The sequence below is a fragment of the Harpia harpyja genome, chromosome 10 (genome assembly GCF_026419915.1).
Source record: "Harpia harpyja isolate bHarHar1 chromosome 10, bHarHar1 primary haplotype, whole genome shotgun sequence".
NCBI classification, from domain to species: Eukaryota; Metazoa; Chordata; class Aves; order Accipitriformes; family Accipitridae; genus Harpia; species Harpia harpyja.
Window position 1 is genome coordinate 22,984,813 of NC_068949.1, and position 18,764 is coordinate 23,003,576.

The 18,764-nt window shown below is 39.0% G+C and overlaps 1 protein-coding gene across 5 annotated transcripts in view; it reads right to left on the reverse strand.

Annotated features, from left to right (window-relative positions):
* Positions 1-954: 954 nt before the first annotated feature.
* SEC24C (SEC24 homolog C, COPII coat complex component) overlaps positions 955-18,764 on the reverse strand; it is a 38,946-nt gene continuing 21,136 nt past the window's right edge. For all 5 annotated transcript variants that reach the window (XM_052798800.1, XM_052798799.1, XM_052798795.1 and 2 more), the window contains 17 exons: positions 18,550-18,661; positions 17,561-17,688; positions 14,778-14,916; positions 12,770-12,885; positions 11,371-11,495; positions 10,912-11,103; positions 9,833-9,926; positions 8,486-8,602; positions 7,834-8,004; positions 7,354-7,450; positions 6,901-7,046; positions 6,280-6,418; positions 5,346-5,464; positions 4,845-5,024; positions 4,003-4,194; positions 3,488-3,577; positions 955-3,049 (listed from right to left, as the gene is read on the reverse strand). In XM_052798800.1, coding sequence (XP_052654760.1) covers positions 2,909-3,049; positions 3,488-3,577; positions 4,003-4,194; positions 4,845-5,024; positions 5,346-5,464; positions 6,280-6,418; positions 6,901-7,046; positions 7,354-7,450; positions 7,834-8,004; positions 8,486-8,602; positions 9,833-9,926; positions 10,912-11,103; positions 11,371-11,495; positions 12,770-12,885; positions 14,778-14,916; positions 17,561-17,688; positions 18,550-18,661 — 2,298 coding nt within the window. In that variant the 3' untranslated portion in view covers positions 955-2,908. The remainder of the gene's footprint in view (positions 3,050-3,487; positions 3,578-4,002; positions 4,195-4,844; positions 5,025-5,345; positions 5,465-6,279; positions 6,419-6,900; positions 7,047-7,353; positions 7,451-7,833; positions 8,005-8,485; positions 8,603-9,832; positions 9,927-10,911; positions 11,104-11,370; positions 11,496-12,769; positions 12,886-14,777; positions 14,917-17,560; positions 17,689-18,549; positions 18,662-18,764) is intronic.

Consider the following 18,764-nt stretch of genomic DNA (forward strand, 5'->3'; position numbering starts at 1 on the left):
TAGGTCTTGACACTGCTCGGGCAGGATCCAGAAGCACACCACAGCCAGTGCAGAAAGACTACCACCCCCATGCCATCCCCACCAGCTCCTCCACTTACATCGCCACAGCACGCTAACAGACATGGGCTCTGCAAGGCAATTTCCACATGCATCAGAAGGGGTGCTGCCACAAAAATGCCCGCAAGCGCATTTACTCCACACAATTAATGTACAAGATCCACGAGGCCCATCATTACTGCAATGTAACAGTTCAGTAGCAGATTCTGGACATAATGTACATTCTGTAGGAGAGTAATCTCAAAAATATTCTACAGCAAACCAAGTAGTGTTGGATATTTAGCAATTATTGTCTTGTGCTTTCATACAGAGTGTTGTAACGTTACCAGCAAATTGTACAATATCGATGTTCTAGGCTACAGTCAAGTTACACTGCCAGTTCACTCTGAACTTTGTTGCAGTTAGCACCCCCCCCCCCAAAAAAACAAACAAAAAACCAACCCACCCAGCTTCCCTGCTATCTTAACTCTGAAAGAGGAGCTCTATTTCTCTGAAAAATTTAAGACTGCAGAAGTCTTTAAGTTAACACTGTCACAAGGTAAGTGTAATACTTTCCAAAGTAGACCAAAAAAACCCCCATCAATCTGACTGAAGCTGCGTTAAAGGGAAATCTCTTTGCAAAATCAAAGTTCAAAAGGGGCAGGAAGTTAAAAAAGCAATCATCTAAGCAAAGTAACACTGAGATTAAACAGCACCTTCTTCTGCTGACTTGTTGAATTTCTTATCATCATTCAGTGTGAATAAGAAAAAAAAAAAAAAAAGACTGAACTTGGTCAGCAGAAGATTGGATTATAAAGGATCAGTCAGCTGGACTTCAGCCCTTCCCATTGCCTCCCTCCCGCAAAATACAGGGTTTGGAAAAATAAGCAGTGTTTATTTACTAACAATGACATAAAATACATCTTAATATATTTTTATTTCTTTACAAATTAAAAGATGCATTGGAAAAACAAGTGAAGAAAATGAAAGGTTCATTTATGATTTCATTTCCACCCCCACACCCCCCAATATTAATACTAGAAATTAGTATTTGTGGAAGTCTGTGGTTGCTGCGCCTTATATTCCTGGGAAGTTCTTTTTCCCCTCTAGTTAAAAATCCTCTAGATTTTTTGGTTGGAGGCAGTACGTGGAGTAAAAAGTCAGCCACATTCATACAAAAAAGCTGAAGGTTCTGTCAACTACATCTTGAAAGAGTTTCTCCATTATAATTTTCATACTCCCCTTTCTGTGTAGTGATGGGAGGGAAGACAAACTAGCAGCATTAGACGAAAAATGAATTTATATACATGCTACAGGATATGGAACTAAAACCACAGCCAGATATTTTTCTGATCTTAACAAGGACTTTCCTCTGAAATATCAAGCCCAGATAATATGTTCTCTAATCCACTCACATTCTTCCTTCCACTTTTAGTGCTACTGGTAGCTTAAACTCCTGGGTATTGTAAGAACACTTGTTAAGCGTTCAAGCTAAAATATACGAGCCCCCTTTCAAAAGTGAATAAACGAAGCCCTTAGAATTCTGAATTTGATTTACACTCGCTCCCTCTTCACAGGAGTATTCTCATCCACCCTTGCAGAATAGAGCAGCAGAGTGGCCAAAGTGGATGGATTAATCTGTCTGAGGTATTTTAGTTTAACAAACAGGCTTATAAAAAGGTTTTGTGCAAGCTGATCAGTAGATAGAATGGGGGAGGGCATAAACATCCAGTAATGAAACTCTTCACTATGGCCCAGATGCTTTCAATAAGCGAAATCAGGTACTTGCAATACCTACTACAGTACAGTCTAAATCTTAGTTTTTGTATCCCCTTCCTTGTATTCCAGGATACAAAGCAGTCTCAAATTTGCATCAGTATAAATCAAATTCCTGCTTGTTTGCTATGATTCACAATAATATTGTTGAAAACGGCCACTTGCTTATCATCCAGTTCCTAGACAGCCCCACATCACCTTGTTAAAAGTATTTTCTGCTTAAGGTTAAGAGGCTTTTGTTCCCACCACCATCTGGATAGACAAGTAAGCTCTGCAGGAGAGGCCATGGAACATGGATTGAGTAGGACATTACAGAGCTGTGCAATGAGAAGGAAAGGAGTCACCACACACGCCAACGGGAAGCACTGTCTCTACCCCTACGCTGTTCAGAAGCTGTTGATTGTTGCTCACTGAACTACTACTTACTCCATTACAGATCTGCACAGCAGCTTATAGTACAGGGAAGACTGCGGAAAGAAATTTGCCCTGTTGCCTCCTGGCTTACCACTCTCTTCCTTTTTCATGGATTTCTGGTTCAGGCAGCCACATGATACATTTGTGCTCTGCAATGTCATGATTCCTTCTTAAGAGGAGACAGAAAATGTTTGGCTGCTCCAGCTCCCATCACCTGACCTGCCTCTTGTCCTCCCCACCTGCACATCCTCTTCACACTTGGAGCATGCACACGCGCCCATACAAACACACAGCAACTACCAGAAGTTTTGAAGAGTTATCGCTTTTTCACCCAATGTTGAATCATGTACAGTGAACCAAAAAAACTACATTCATTACGACAGGATTAGCGAGCATGGGGGGGGGGGGGTGAACTCCTGCCAAGCACAGGAAACAATTTAGATGCAAGTAAAAGACCTGGTATCAAAGGCCTTTTTTTTTTTTTAGCCCTCACCAGGAAAATTTTTCATCTCTCATACGGGACTGGGAGAGGTTGAAAGGATTTCTGCTTATGCAATGTGTATTAAAAATTATGGAATTGTACAGATTTCTATGTTGTCCTTTTGGAGGGCGCTGGGCCTTCTGATCAGGTCGTTAGTGGAGACTGAAATGTCACTGCTGAGTTCCAGCATCACTCCCTCCTCTAGCTCAGTAGCTGCCGAATCTCCTTGTGCATGTGACACAGGAAGTCCACATATGAAGCTCCCCCACTTAGGCTCTTGTCCTCCACTAGAAAGTGTTTGAACAGCATTTCCAGCTTATCTTCTTGCTTCACAATTATTAACTACAAAAAACAAAACAAGAACAAAACCAACAGTAAGCAGTTAGCAGAATGTTCTTGGAAAAAAGAGCAAAAAGGTAAATAGCTCAAAAATCCAAAGAGAGAGAACCAGAATCACAGCATATATGGCTTATGTGCTTTGACTTCTGTAACTAAGCTGGGTTAAGTCTCAATCCTTTCTAAACAGAAGGAAAATACCATGTATGTGGTTTGTGCAGTAATATATTATAATAGGTCTGAAAAAAATTAGTTTTAGAACTATGGTAAGCACAGAACTCCAAAACTAGTAACAAATTTTCTTTCAGATCCTTGAAAACTTTGTTTGAATTACATTTATGAGATCAGGAAGAATAAGTTCAGCATTGCAGCATTACCAGGCATCACCTGCTCTACTAAAAGGGAAGGGGATTTAAAGCTATGAATGGGGGACAACATTTTTACCTTCATGTAGCGGGATCTCTGCACTTGAAGCACGTCAACAATAGATCGTACTTTCTTCGAAAAGGCGTTTTCCAAGACAGGCAGGGTACTCTGGAATGAAAGATATCCAATCCCCATTAGTCACACCAAGTAGAGCAACATTAAACAAAACTCAGCAGTTTTGTCATCTTACATAAGGGTAGAGATGCATCTACCCCCACTGACATACAATCTCTTTGATCTCAACTAGTTAAAAGAGAATGTAACATGATATCAGAATTAAAGGTCAATTATTCATTCCATTTATGTATTGACTGTTCTCCTCACTGTCAGTGGAGATGTGGAATGTCAAATAAAGCTAGATAAAAACATGCCTGACATGCCCAGACTAGGGACATTTCCACTAGTTTCACATCTGTGCTTCTCTTGTTCCCAGTATGAAAAATTATACACTATTTTCTCAACTTTCTTTCTCATTGTTCTAAATTTTGGGCGACTATCACAGACACTAGGTCCCGCACTGCCATCCAGCTCACCAAGGCGCTGCTAATCTGACCAAAGGATGACACTCCAAAGAGGTTCTGGATCAGGCCTTGCTGCACGTTGACTCCCACCCACACAAAGATGTTTAGCCCATTCTCCAGCAGGTATATGTCACCCTTGGAGAGACGTTCCTCTGAGTTCCGGATTGCTGCTGGCAAGGAGTCACTGTCGACATCTGCTTTGGTCTGTTTTAAAGTGAAATAAAAAACAAAACAAAATAAAGATTATAAACTAAGAACATCTTATGAAATCCTGAAGACTTCTGCTACTGAGACCCCAAAGGTTTTCTCATTTCTAGGACTCATAAGACTACAATAGCTGTGACTGAAGTATCATTTCCTTAGCTTACTTTTCTTACTGAACATGACACACAAGCAGATCAGAGACTCTTTGTCAGCAAAAGAGAACATAAGGCTTCTGTGAAATTACTCTGTAGTTCCAATATTGCCTCCTGGAGTAGGAATGTAATTAGTTGTTAATGTTATTCCAGTAACTATGGTACTGAAAAGTCAGAATAGTACATGGAGTTGCCCTGCAATGACGAAAATTACTACAGAGAATTACAAGAAGCTTCAGGACTTTTAAAAGACCACGAAAGGGTCAAAAGTGTTGTTTTTGCCACTAGTCCTATGCTCATAGCCCAGGAAAAAAATCCCCCAGTAAATTCACAAGATGCAGTAGTGCATCTACCACTGAGTGGAATAAAGTGAAGTATCCCAACAGATAGCAGATCCCAAATCCTTCTCAAATTGCTTTCCCTTGCTAAAATATAAATGCCAGTCCTTACGACGAGTCAAGACAACAGCAAGTCTCAAGAATATCCTGAATTACTCACCAGGGGCAAAAGCCTGGGATAAAAGAAAACATTTGTTTCTGCCACATCCATGGATGTGACTAACTGACGAATGTAGGCACGGTCATCCGTTGTGACCTCCGGACCAGGCTGAAGGACATCACTCTTCAACACACAATTCAAGTACACAGGAAGCAGCTTCATGCATTCAGGGAGGATCAGCTACAAGTCACAAGCAGACAGAAGTTGGTCAGCTGTCTTGCTGAATAAGCTTATGCCTGACAAAATGAGGTTTGCATGAACCAACAAAGTGTGAGGAGTGAAAGCTGATAGTCTAATCCTGGGCTCCAGACAGATGTCCAAGAAGCCATTCTCAAGTATAGTTTTACTTGCAGTCTCTCTACTTCCCCGAGCCTTCTCTTTGCAAATTTCTGCTGAGCAAAGCAATTGACTTTTTTTGATTGAGCAGGTTAAGTAGGAAAAAGCTCTCATCACCTTTTAATACACAAGCCTATGATTCAAGTGAAAGCATCCAGAGTTTACCTGGCCAGCAGAAGAGGGACTAGCACAGTTCTTTCGATAGCAAGCTAGGATCTGGGCACACTGGTTGATCAGTGCATCTCGTACAGTCTTTACTGGACTACTCAGAACGCCACGATATGCTGCACAGAAAGAGGAAAGAGATGGACAGCTATCAAGTGATTACTCATGAAAAGTAAAAAAACCCAACGCTACTTCCACAAAGTAAATTTAAACAACTACTGTTTATGAAAGTCTTTTTTCCCTCCCCTTCAAACTTGTGGGAAAGAGATGACACATTCCTGCTAAAGATCTGAAGAAGCTCATTTACTTGGTTTTATTACATATTCTTCAACTCTCTATCTCCCATGTACTTTAAAATACACTTAGTCATACTTGAAAGCATGAGGTACTACAAAAACTCCTTTTATAGCCTGGCCATCTTTCTTTAATGGACTGAAAATGGACCGTTTCTTACATTTTAATAGCAATAAACATACACAACTCTCAATCTCTGCTGGATTTGTAGGCTTTTACTGCTAACTAGAAAGGGTAAATAGGGCACAACGCATAAAAGTATGACATTTAACCCAGATCTATGAGCAAAGGCCACCATTTCCTATTCCCAGAGCAAAATTCTGGAACAGTTAGAGAACGAACTAAACCAGTGCAAAAATAAATACAAGGATGAATTCGGATAGCTGTCAACACAAAACTCTATTAATAAAATTTAGACAAGAATTTGTATGAAGGATAAGCCTACACTCTCTATCCATACCTCTCGTCCTAAGCAACAATACTATCATCACAACTTTATGCTCTTTTCCATAAATGACTGAAGTATCAGGATTGCCACCTGATATTTGATGCAAAGAGAATTAACAGGTGTTGTTGGGTAATAACAGGCATTTTAACAGCAGTTAAAGGTTGCAGTTCTTGTTACCATATTTACCCTTACCATATTTAGCCAAGTAATTGATGAGAGTGTCTGTCTCACAGTTTCGGTAGAGGTCAGCAAGCTGTGTGCAACAGTTTAAGGAGAGGTTGTGAATGCGGAGTCGTCGCTGTCCCGCGCAGCTTGTGTATAACAGAGCACACTGTAGAAGACAAAAATGCCAGAATATAGAAAAATTAGGTCCAGCTACAACAAGAAAGGCAGGGTCTGAATATAATTCAATAAAAACTAGGACTCAGATACCTAAACAAATAAGATAATTATGTAAAAGACTTGCACAATAAGCTAAAAGCATATGCTAAGAATAAGGGTCAATGAAAGAACAAGCAGCAATGTTAGCAGTTTGTATTAAGGCAACTGGTCTTGGAAAATAGATTGTAGTTTGAAGCAATCTAGGTCACCCTGAGAACAAGGATGCTCAAAGGTTAAGGGTATAGTAAGGGACAGAAGAAAAGAATGAACAGTTCCTTGAAGGAGTGTCTAATACTTCAGTTCAGAGCAACCTCATCCTCTCCTGCAACTGGCACTGCCCCCAGTTGAGATTTGGTTCTGCCTTGACACGGTTTTGTTGACAATTCTAAATTGTCAACTCAGTTCTTTCTCCTAGAAAGCCTCCCCCCTCACCTGAAGGAGTGCACCACTATCTTCACTCAGTTTGTCATCGTGCTTGAATTCAACTGTGATTGTTTTATCACAGTCTAAACCTGCCATCTCTACATCAGTTGTGTTGCTCATATAGAAAGCTCCAAAAAAGTCAGTTGCTCGAATACCTAAAAAAGAAAAAACCCCAACGTGAACCACAATTTTCAACAGAATAACAAGACAGCCAGCCTCTGGAGCCCTGAAAATCCTGTCATTGGTGACACCAAGTTATCTTGACGACACTAAGTTATCTTGACAGATTTCAGCAGGGATCTTTGCTCAGTCTCTAAAAAAGTCTCAGAATTTCAAAGCTTTAGCAGAGCTTTTTGCATAGCCTAATCTCAAGATGTTTTAAATTAGGGAAAAATCTGTTGCTTCCCATATAACATGCTTGAAGTGATCCATTCATTAAGACTCATTCATACTAACACCCACCTGTGCTTGTGCGCACTCTCATTACAGCATCAAATCCCACTTCTTTCTGGACATCTCTTCTCAAGTCATTCAGGAACCTATCCTGGTCTGTCTCCAGCTAGAACACAAGCAATAATTCAAGTTTCATACTCTCATAAATCAGAGCTGCTCCATAAATCATAAAGTAATTTAAAAACAGGTACTATCTCCTGCAGTCTTAGTCTAAAAATCATGCATCATAGAGGGCTCAGTGCCCTGCTAATAAAATATTGTGCTAAAAGGTATAGCTTTTCTTGTTGTTGTTTTTGTTATTAATAGATATATTTTGTGTAAAGACATAAAGCTAACTAAATCATTTTGGTGAAAATCTTGAAATTTAAGTAGCAATTTATTTCCAAAGAAGTACTTGTTCACTATGGTTCACACTGTGAAAAAGAACTCTTAACTAAACAATAATCCTTATTTACATCAAATACCAGTCTGAGTCAATGTCACTCTCACCTGGAAATAAGCATACTTATAAATAGAGCCTCCTGTCTGGTAAGTTACTACACCTAGTGTCGCCACATCCAAATACTGGTTTGGAAACAGGAACAAATCCACACAGCAGCCCTGGGCCACACAGTCCTTGGCCAAGTTGTTGTAAAAGCTTGTCTGTGGTTGAAACAAAGTCTAGGAAAGGAAGTCAGAGATGACATCAGAAGTTTGTGGTATGAAAAGGAAAGTGAGATCCCGTTTATAATTCCAGTCAATACACTTTCATACTTTAAGTCTCTCTGCAGGGAAATTAGGATCGTATAAATTCTTCCTGACCCTGCCTTTGAAGAACCATTGAATATTATGAAATTACTACACATCTTGCTTTAATTGTAAGCTCAGCACATTTACTTTAACCCAGCTATGGTATTTTATCCTGTATAAGAATCTAGACCTCTCTCTTCTTGTTCTCATACCAGCGCTGTCCTTATGATGTCAAGTCTACACAGCTCTGCTTGAGAACAGAAAATAAAAGTGCAATGTTAAAAGATATTAGCTGGGATGGTTACATTACATGCTACCCTTGTAATTTTTTCAATGTTGTTTCAGAGTTATTTTATCCCATAAAGAGTATAATATAGACCTGTTATGTAAGCATCATGCAAGTCATTATTACCTTCTCCTTATCTGTGTTGATCAGTTTCTTGTCATCCCTGTTCTTTAACTTCCCTGGGGCCTCTGCAATGGGCAGAGAGGTATGGAAAATGAAGAGCTTGCCAGCACACTCAGCTGCCTGCAGGAAAGCAAGTGCAATAGCGCAGGTTAGAACCATTACAAAAACTGTAAGGGAAACTGCGATTCAAGTACAAGCATTCAAGCATCCTCATTACTTCACTTCTTTATGTCAGGAAGGCCCTCTATCAGATACACAGGCTCAGTGATCACTTGGTTACTTCAGTGGTATCCAACACAGGGAGCACAGCTTACTTGTCAGTTACAGAAAAGCAAGTTTCAGTTCTACTGGACCTATGCTAGTTCCATGGCAGGAAAAAAAGTTCCAGGCTCCAAGGGGACACAGAGCAGTAAGCAGGACTCAGCTACAAAAGGTTTTGCGCAAATGTGTTAGACTGTTTTCTTCTCTGATTTGCAGCTACTGAGTTTGTGTAAAAGAGTCACAGAAATGGCAAAGGATTTTGTAATCTGAGCTTCAACAGAACATTAATTTTAAATCAATAACCTATGTCACCACTAGCCAATGTTTAGTAGGTTATTTTCTCTGACACAAGCAGTATGTAAACAATCAATTAGTAATGTATATTATTTCTTGACTGAGCAATTGTCATGAAAACTGAGTTTAAGAGAGACTTCTAAGGACTTACATGACAGACAAATAGAGCTATATGAACAGTTTTGGATGGAATCATACAGGCAATCAATTCTATCAGTATATACAAGTCAGAGTTAGATCATGCATGCAATTATCTGGATGAAGTACTGGAATGGAAGAACTTTAGGAAAGGTTTACTTGGTTAACACATTGTTGCGGGCAACTTTAACAGATTGTATTCTCTCCTTTTATTTAAGATTATACCAGAGCTTCAAGCACAGGATTAGAAAGACACCATGTTACAGAACTCCTCAATGAGACATGACGGACTTCAGCACTTGGTTTTAACATCGGAGGGGTTTTTTTGGTTGGTTGGTTGGTTTTTTTTTTTTTGTAGGTTCTGTAAACTGTTCAAAGCAAAATGCAGCCAGGTAGCTGAGAGTAAGCCAGATGTCTTGTACTGTGAGCAAAAAATCACTAAAAAAAAAAAAATTGGGTAGAGAACAGATAGATAGCTACATAGAACCAGAGATACATGCATTTGAAGAATGAGCCAAGTACTCCCTACATGTACTGCACCTACCACAAGATGACTATGAAAAACTTACAAATTGTCTTATTAGCGTGTGTTAGCAGAATATGAACTTCAGAGTACTCAGACTGAAAACAACTTGCTGTGACGATGCATTTACTAACCTTCAGCGCCTCCAGCCCTGCTTGAATCACAGGTGCAAAAACAGTTTCTGTTTCTCTTGTGTCTGCAAACATTTCTGGAATCTGATCCAACAAACTAGCAAAGAACAAGAAAAATGAGGAATTCAATATTCCATTTAATTGGAAAAGCCACAGTTGCAGTTGATGACCTATGAGACAGAGGTGGTTTAAACAGAAGTCCCTAACATATCTGTAAATTTTTATAATTTTTACGGTATTTGGCATCTCATCATTTATCTGTGAAAAAAATGATGCCTTGTCATTCTTCATTGGCTTTTCTCATCCATATCCTCAGTGCTTGCTGCGTAGCCTCAACTGATGCCTACTCCAATAGCTCTTCTGCATTCTTGCTCTTTTAACATATTCCAATATATATTGGTAAGTAAAGTCTTAGGAAAGACTAGTGATGCTTGGCCTCTGTTTGCCAAGCATCCTGTGTACTATTCAAAGATTAATAGGTTTAATCCAGAGTTTTGTATTTATGTTTGTTAATGCACTACAGAACAGGCTAGAAATTTTCTTTAAAAACACGCAGTGCCAGGTCTAGTTCCCAAAACACAGTTAGCAAGCAACACAGCATAACTTAATTACAGTTCAAGTATCATGTTAAATAGTTTGCCAAAACTTTGCTAATTTCTCTATATTTCCTTCTAGATTTTATCTTCTCTATCCCACTCATTCAATTTTCTCCACAGAACCAAAATTAGACACCACTGTTGTCTCAGTTTTCAGTTATTTAGGCAGTTGCCTTGAAGATAGTGATTCAGTATTCTTACAACTTTCACTCTGCATCATTCTAGTTGTGTTTTGTTTTGTTTTCCCAAAAATGTCCTTCTGTACTAAATCTCCTTATATATACCTTCTGCCAGGCTGCACTACAAGCCAAATACACCCTTACCCCATGAATTTTCCCAACCTACTTTGCCAGCTTAATCTCAGAGTATAGGAAGTTAAAATACATGGAGTGACTTCTAGGTGAACAACATGACAAATAAGCGTGCAACACTTGAATCTACCAAACAAGAAGTTTACTACACACATTGTAAATCAATTCCCATTACCTGGCAATAACTGTCCTGGACTCGTTCACATTCACCAGAAAACCATCAAGGAGTGGCACAAACATATCTGCCACATCTGAGACAACCATCATTTGTGGCTGTGCCAATGAGCTCTTCACGTTATAGAAGTGTAACACTTTGTTGTAGGTGACAAAGCCCACTCGAATGGCTGATTCTTCCATGTTGCCTTCCCTGCAAGAGACATACTTGCCTTCACATCGAAGTAGGTAGTGAAATCATTATGCAGAACCCAACACAATAGGGATAAGGGAAAAATGAAAGGAAGGAAAATTTATTTTCACCTAGAAAGGTATTCAGAAAGATGTTCTGCTTGGCCTTTTTCTGAAGAAAAGCTTGATAGGATTATCAAATAATTTTCTAATTTCTAGCTTCTTTTAAAGGGAAAAAGTGACAATTTTCCCCGTTTTGACTGGTTACAGTAGTACACAATATACCTACCTGGGCAGGTAATCTAGGAGTGACTTTAATTCTTCACATATTAGCCTCACTAAGCCACTCTTCACAGCATTGTAAGACACATCAATCATGAATATGAAAGCAGGTGGACTGGGAAACTTGTTATTCTGTGAAAGAAAGGGAAGAAGTCACATTATGGCCATGTAATACAGCCCATGTAACAGCTCTGCAACATGGACAAATGAATGCTGGTCAAAACTCTAATAGCTTTCATGTACTTTTCTACTCATGAGCAGTAATCTTTTCTTCAGATCATTCTCCCATCCCTGCCCAACTAACAGTCATGTAAGCACACTGTGCTTGAAATGGACTGGTGTTGCATGCCCTAGACTGATTTTGCCATTGCTCAGTGAAGAACAGGCTAGTTATAACTAAACCATCCATTTACATGACTAGGCCAGATAGGGAAAGTAGACAGGGAAGTTTCCTTCCAGTTCTCAAGACTTTGGAATCTGACCAGACTTGTTATAGGTGATTTCATCAATATAAAGCAAAAGATTTTCCTCTCTGAGAACTGCAGCCTTTACCTTCTACTTAAATATCAGGTTTGCTTTAGGAAGGAAAAAAATTGTTTCAGTCAACAGTTTTCTGAAGCCTATAGGTCATACTGGAAGGAGCACACAGAACAAAAAAAAAAAAAGAAGAACTTTCAAAAAAGCTGGGAAGATTGCATCTTGTTTGAAGTAAAAATGCTTCTTACACTGTTAGAAGCAAGAGAATTGGTTTTTCCCTTAACTCGAAGTAAAGCTGAAGCATCAGAAGGTAACCAGTATAAAGTTGCAATATTTAGACACCTATTTTCCCAGCATTTATTTCAGCAGTGATGTAAGTTGATTTAATAAGCACCTTGCACATATTTTTCCTATTCCTTAGAAGTTAATTATTATTTAAATCTTTAATTTAAAAGTAAACCAGCTCTGACAATATATATTCCCACACTACTCTTGTGTTTTTAACTAGTATGTCCGTATTTGAAGTTCAATAGGTAAAGTCTGTCTTGGGCAACAGGTGGCACATTGCATAGTTACTATAGTACTTTCTTGAATCTCTCCTACATTCTCCTTCTGCCCCAAGGACTACTGCAAGAGAGTACCTCCTGCTAAAGTAACAGCAGCTATAGCTGCTTATATAGCTCCAGAAGAGAATGACAGAGGCACCTATAATAAAATTATATTATGCCATGTGTGATCAAGACTTCCTCTACTTTGAGAAGTAAGCAGACAAGCACATTATTTTACACAATGAAGTGGGTTGGATTAATGCTGTTAATTATGTCTGCCAGCTAGAAAGCAGCCCCAGACATGTCATTCTTACTTCTAGGAAAATAGGCTTTTTATTTAAAAACAAAACAAAATACATTAATAAACACATACTACCGTACCTTGCAATAGTCCACTGTTGCTAGAAACTCATAAGACCCCAGCGATAACTCAGGTCGGTCATAGAAGTCTACTCGCTTTCCAGTATGATCCAAATGCTGGAAGTAGTGAGGTGGCACTGGGAAAGGAAAAATCATTAAGTTCAGTGACACACCCATGATAAACACTGAGAGCTAACATGACAACAGCTGTTTCAAATAAAACGCCAGGAAAGCTAGCTAGCACTCTGTGCTAGCATGCAAGTATTACTAAAAATATTAATGCAATTTAAGAGCATCATTAAAGCCAAGAAATACAGGCAAACTGCTCCCAGTTTGTCTTATGCACCAGGTGGCACACTGTTTCATATCAGAAATGTCACTACAACACGCTCTTAGGATTCTTCTGAAGGATTTAGTCCAAAGGAAAAATACAAAAATCTTGTATAAGTAGTAACAAATGACTTACAATAGAGTTTGAGGCAAACTACAGGCTACAACATTACTGACTTAATTCAGGCTTACTAAAAGACTGAGCTGCTTATTTTGCTGAGTTAGCTTTTTCCTTCCCTTCCCATGCTGCACAAGAGTAAAGCCTTCTAGCACTCTGCCATAATCCTTTTGTCAGAATAGACAGGGTACTTCTTACAGTGGATTGTAAAGCATTAAGGAGGAGGAACTGGAAGTGTAACCACGTGCTCAGCACCAAGGACTTTTGTGCTGGTACCAGGCATCAGAAAGTCAAATGGGAGTTAAGCTAAGTTTTCACCTACAAAAGTCAGCTGCAGAAACAAAGAAAGCATTTGCCTTGTGCCCCAAGAACTACCATGACAGAGAGTCCCTCCTGCAGAATTGCTAGGGTAACAAAATGTATTTCAGTTATAGCTGCTTATATAGCTCCGGGGGAGGCTAAAATGAGATTATCTGTAATGATAGTATTCACCACATTTAAATTATTCTAAACATTCAACAGTTCAAAAGAAAACAAAGTGATATCATTACGACTATATATATATATAAGCACCTATCATTCTTCTCTCTAAGTACACATCCAGTACAAGCTAATTACCTGATTGTTTTTTTGCAGAGAAAACAGAAATTGTTTTCAAGTATTAGGTACAACTACATTGGGGTTTGCAGCATTGCTTTTATCAGCAGTCTCTGAGCATCCCTCCCTTTTCTGCCCCTGCTCAGTTTTTACAGGTACAGTCATTCATACAGCTGCTGAGTGGGCAGGGACAGGGAATGCATGCAGGCTGAAAATTACCAGACAAAAAAGTTTTTTGAAGTTGGCCATTTCTAACCCCCATCAGCTTCCCATTTTGGTTTGTACAAACAGTTGTACAGCATAACCAAGGTGATAAGAACAAACAGTCCATTAAAAGCCATCAGTGCTACCAAATGAAACACTCAAAATATCACCATAAGGTTTGATGTACCTTACATTCCACTGTGCCTTCAAAACAAATCTACAGATGTCATGCTATGAGCAGCACATAGCGACTTCTGCTTAAAATGAATCATGTTTTATATTAATTTAGAAGAGCAACCAAGATTAACTGGCATATATTGAACACTCCTATTCAGCTGCAGCAGATTTAGCTGCAATCTCATCTCTAAGCAGTGTTTAAACAGGCTTTGTGAGAAAAAAAAAAAATTGAGAAAAAAAAATCCTAACTCATGCTACTGACTAGATGTACATCTCAGTCTGTCACACAAAAATGTAAGTTTGAAATACCCTAAGAAAATAGCATAAATAATTTTTCAGACCAGCATACATTATGCTACAAGTACCTCGTTAAAAATTTGATGCAATAATACTGCAATGCATAAGCACCTACTTAATTTGAACATAATTTCAGAACTGAGTGCTGAACATGTTTTATAATGAATTTTTTTACAAGACTAAACACACGTTAAAGCATAGTATACATTATAAATGATCATAACGTGATAAAGATTTATTTGCTTGCATCTTGTTCAAAGATCACTCCAACAGAGCCTAGAGACCGATTTCCAGAAGAAACCTTACCCTCAGTGACACAGCTGCAGAAACAACACTGGAACCTCCTTCCACCCTCAATGAATTGCATAAAAGGGCACATATAAGCCTTGCACCTATTACATCGGACAGGACCGGATTCTCCATGGTCTACCAAATAAGGAAGGGTCTGTGGAAGCAGGGGAGAAAAGTGAAAAGAAAGGTCATATGATGATGAGAAAGAAGTGACCACACATATTGCAGAGCTTAAAACCATCTCCCTGTACATTGCATAGGATTTAGCATTTTGGCAGCTGTGGAAGAGAGCGCAGGGGGTGGGGGAAGCCTGAACAAGTATTTCATAAATACTTTTTAACTCAAGCTCTAGCACAGCAGTTCTTTGTGGGCTGCAGTCATTAATGGGCTATCCCACTTAGACACAAACAAGTACTTCTGCATGGTGCTGCACTACCTTATATAGTAGCCTGCTTGAGGCGCATGAGCTTTAGCATGAGTACCACACCGCACAGCACAGATGTATCCCAAGTGAACACAAAAGACTGAAGCCATGCAAAGAATGGCTGCAATAACCTCATGGGAGCGAGTATACAATTTTACATTTCATCACAGGTTGGGTTTTTTAAAAGCAACTCTTCACCTCTTATATTTTTCCCTTGTAAAAAGCAAGCTTTCTGACAAAATAGAAGCCAGTCATTGCATTCCATATACTCAAGAACATAGAGCATCCAGACCATTTAAAAAAGTTTCAGCCAATACTTATTTTTGAAGTCCACCATGAAATACTGTATATCCTTAAGTTCTGCTTGTCTTGACCCCATTGTACAGCAAGTCCTCAAAACTGTTACGTAGAAATACCATTTTTGAACTATTACTGATAAAATATTCTTTTTGCAGCCAAACCAGAATAAGATGCTTGGCAACTTCTGCAGCTTCTCAACCTCAGAATAAGCAGGAAGCACATTAAAATGGTTAAGACAGAACTTGTGCAAGCTACAAGCTGCATTCGTAGTTCAAAGCATCTTTCATAACTAAGAATCTATCTCAAAAGAAAGTTTAACTACTTAATTCTCTCAGTCACCCTAAACCTCTGATCATGTTTAAGAGACAACATATTCACTGAACAGGAACTGAGCAAATGCTCTAGTCACTTTCTTCCTCTTCATGCCACAGATGTGTCCCATCTCTCATTTAACCCCACTAATCATTTATTGACAATACAATGGTTTTGCTGCCAGCATTTCTCAGCTCCTGTCCCCCAGGCTGACCTCCTCAGAGGAAACAAAATTTCAAGTTTTCTAACTGCCAGGCAATGTTGGTATTGTACTTCCACACAATAAGCTTTTTTCCTCAGCCTCTCCCTCAGTAACATGCATGCAAACAAACTACAAGGGTGCTGTAAAAATGCAGTGCTATACATGATCTTCCAGTAACCACTTACTCCCAGAAAGCACAGAGATACTTCTTTCTGAAGCCTCAAGCTTTGCTTTCTGAACCGTGCGTCAACATAGGGCAAAGGTCCTGTATCTGGCAACCAGGTGCTGAATTTTTATATATTCTAGATTTATCTGAATGCTTTATTTTCATGAGACATTTATCCTCTCATTAGTGATATGTTAAGCTTTAGCTCTATTTACAGTCTTATTGCTCTGAACAGCTGAGCCTTCATCTGTTGGAAGGGGCCCTCCACAGGGAGTTTGCCCTTGCCATAAAGAACTTCCCAATGCTAGAAACTGACCGGTCTCCAGGGCAATTTTCCAATCCTAGTCATGTTTTTTCTGGATATCACAAGTGTTTGTTCAAAGCATAAACACACCAGGAGACCTAACAACTAGTTGTTTGTAAAGCTTCTCTAAAAGCGTGCAGCTCCACAAGCCTCCGGGTTTCTCAAATAAGACCACATTCTCGTACTGTGCTCCTTTTAAACTCCAACCACAATACAGCAATACAGGAATTAGCTTCACTACTCAGTTTTATCACAAACCAGTTTTCAAAATCAAAACCATAGTTCAGGAACATTAATGAAATGCAACAGGAAAAAAACACCCTTAAAAGCCCAGAAGATATTCCATTCCTTATTAGAAGCTAAAGTGAAGTTTAACAGGGCACGGAATACTGCAAACATATGTATTCAAATTTAACAAGCATATTCTTCTTTATGTCGCTGCTCCAAGCAGGCTAACACTACACAGTAGCGAGAGTATTTAGAATATTTTATAAAATTTCTAGCTCTGTGATAGTCTTGAAGCTTTCATGTTCTCAGCAAGCAGACAAAGTGGGTAAAAGGCTAGCTAGCCACACATTACACCTAGAAGTTAGTGCACAGAGCAAGGGCAGAAATACAAGCGCAGCTCAGCAGTGCCCAGTACTCAGGCTTGTGCTGTCATCGCACACAGTGCTGTGCATGTATATTAGACAGCTTAACCAGTGTGCAATTGCACAACTTGATATCCTGACTTAACATCAATGATTAGTAACCATTTAAATACTTTAGGCCAAGAAAGAAATTGAGATCAACTGGAAGTGTATGCATTTGTGACCATCCTAATATTTGGGTCATTCAGTCACAGTGCTTGACAGTTACTGCAAAAAAGCTGAAATTATCACTGTGATCAAAATACTAAATGTTTTGAACACAACGTTCTTCTGCCTTACAGATCTCTGCCACACACTTGTGGGAGAATCAATGTTTACCTAGTCTTCATTACCTGAACAGTCCTTCTCAGCGTATCTGTTAAATGTTGACATCTAATAGCATTCTCCTGACAAGTTCAGAGTGCATACAGTGCCTATGTAACTCTGCATATGGTTCTCACCTCCTCTGGGGGTAGAGTAGCCAGCGGTTTTATGACAGCAGCTAGGGGAACTTGGGACTGTTTGGCCATATCTGAGGTGCAGGGAATATTGTAAGATGTGCATCTTATGTAGCGGGGGCTTGCGTTACCTGGGGAACAAAGAAAAAATTCCCACAAATTTCAGTACAAGTTAAATTTATATTCGAGAGCAGAAACAAAGATACCTTCAGTTGTGTTGTTAAGCCACAGAGACTAAGAGCTTATCTAAACAATCAATTAATTTCAATCTATGCAAAACTTGAATTCCAAACAAAGTGCCTCTTTAGGACTAACTACGTATAATAAAAGCCTTTAAGTCAAAACAAATGACCTTGACTCCACATCAACTTAAACCTCTAAAAAGGTATTCCTGTTTCACTCTTTTGCAGACTAAACTACACTATGGGCAGAAAACTCAACTCAAACATTTCTATTGTTTGATTTTGTAATTTTGGCTGAAGAGTAAAGCACTTGATTGTAGAATCAGATTCTGAAGTTTTAAGGGAGCTTTAAATCTCAAAAAAAGCATGGGAAATTAAAAGATTAAATATCCTTTCTCTTTGAAGTCCATGGACCAACTGACATTCCACTCAATTAAAAAAAACTAGTTCCCAGTCCAATTCAAATGATATTGCTAGTAAATTTCAGTTCTTAACTGTTGTTGATATAGCTCTTCAGAAGAGGCTTCATTTGCTGCTTTCTGATATCCCTGGTAATGCTGATCCCAGGTACCTGCCCTGGAAAACATTTTTTACTTGCGAATTGGTTACTAGCTACCAAGCAATGAGGAGAATCTAAATTGAGATGAAATCAACACAGGACTTGAAGCTAAGCTTCTGTTGGTAAAACACATATCCCCAGCCACTGAAATAATTCCTCAAACTTTTCCTTGAAAGACATAGACAGTTCTGCCATTGACTCTTTGGGGTTTCTGTTTTGTTTGTTTGTTTAGGAAAAGAAAAATATTTCACCTTGATCCTTGACCAAGAAATTCGTAGTAACAAGAGGTGGGACCTGCCCTCTCACTCCAGTGACAAATGGTTCTGACCCACGGTTACTTCTGTCATCTTCAATCACTTGAATCTATGATGAAAAACACCACATTAATATTTGGAGGCTTGGTTTCAAAGTACTGTAAAATACAAAATTTATATCTGTAAGGCAGTGAAAAGGGGACCAGAGGCAA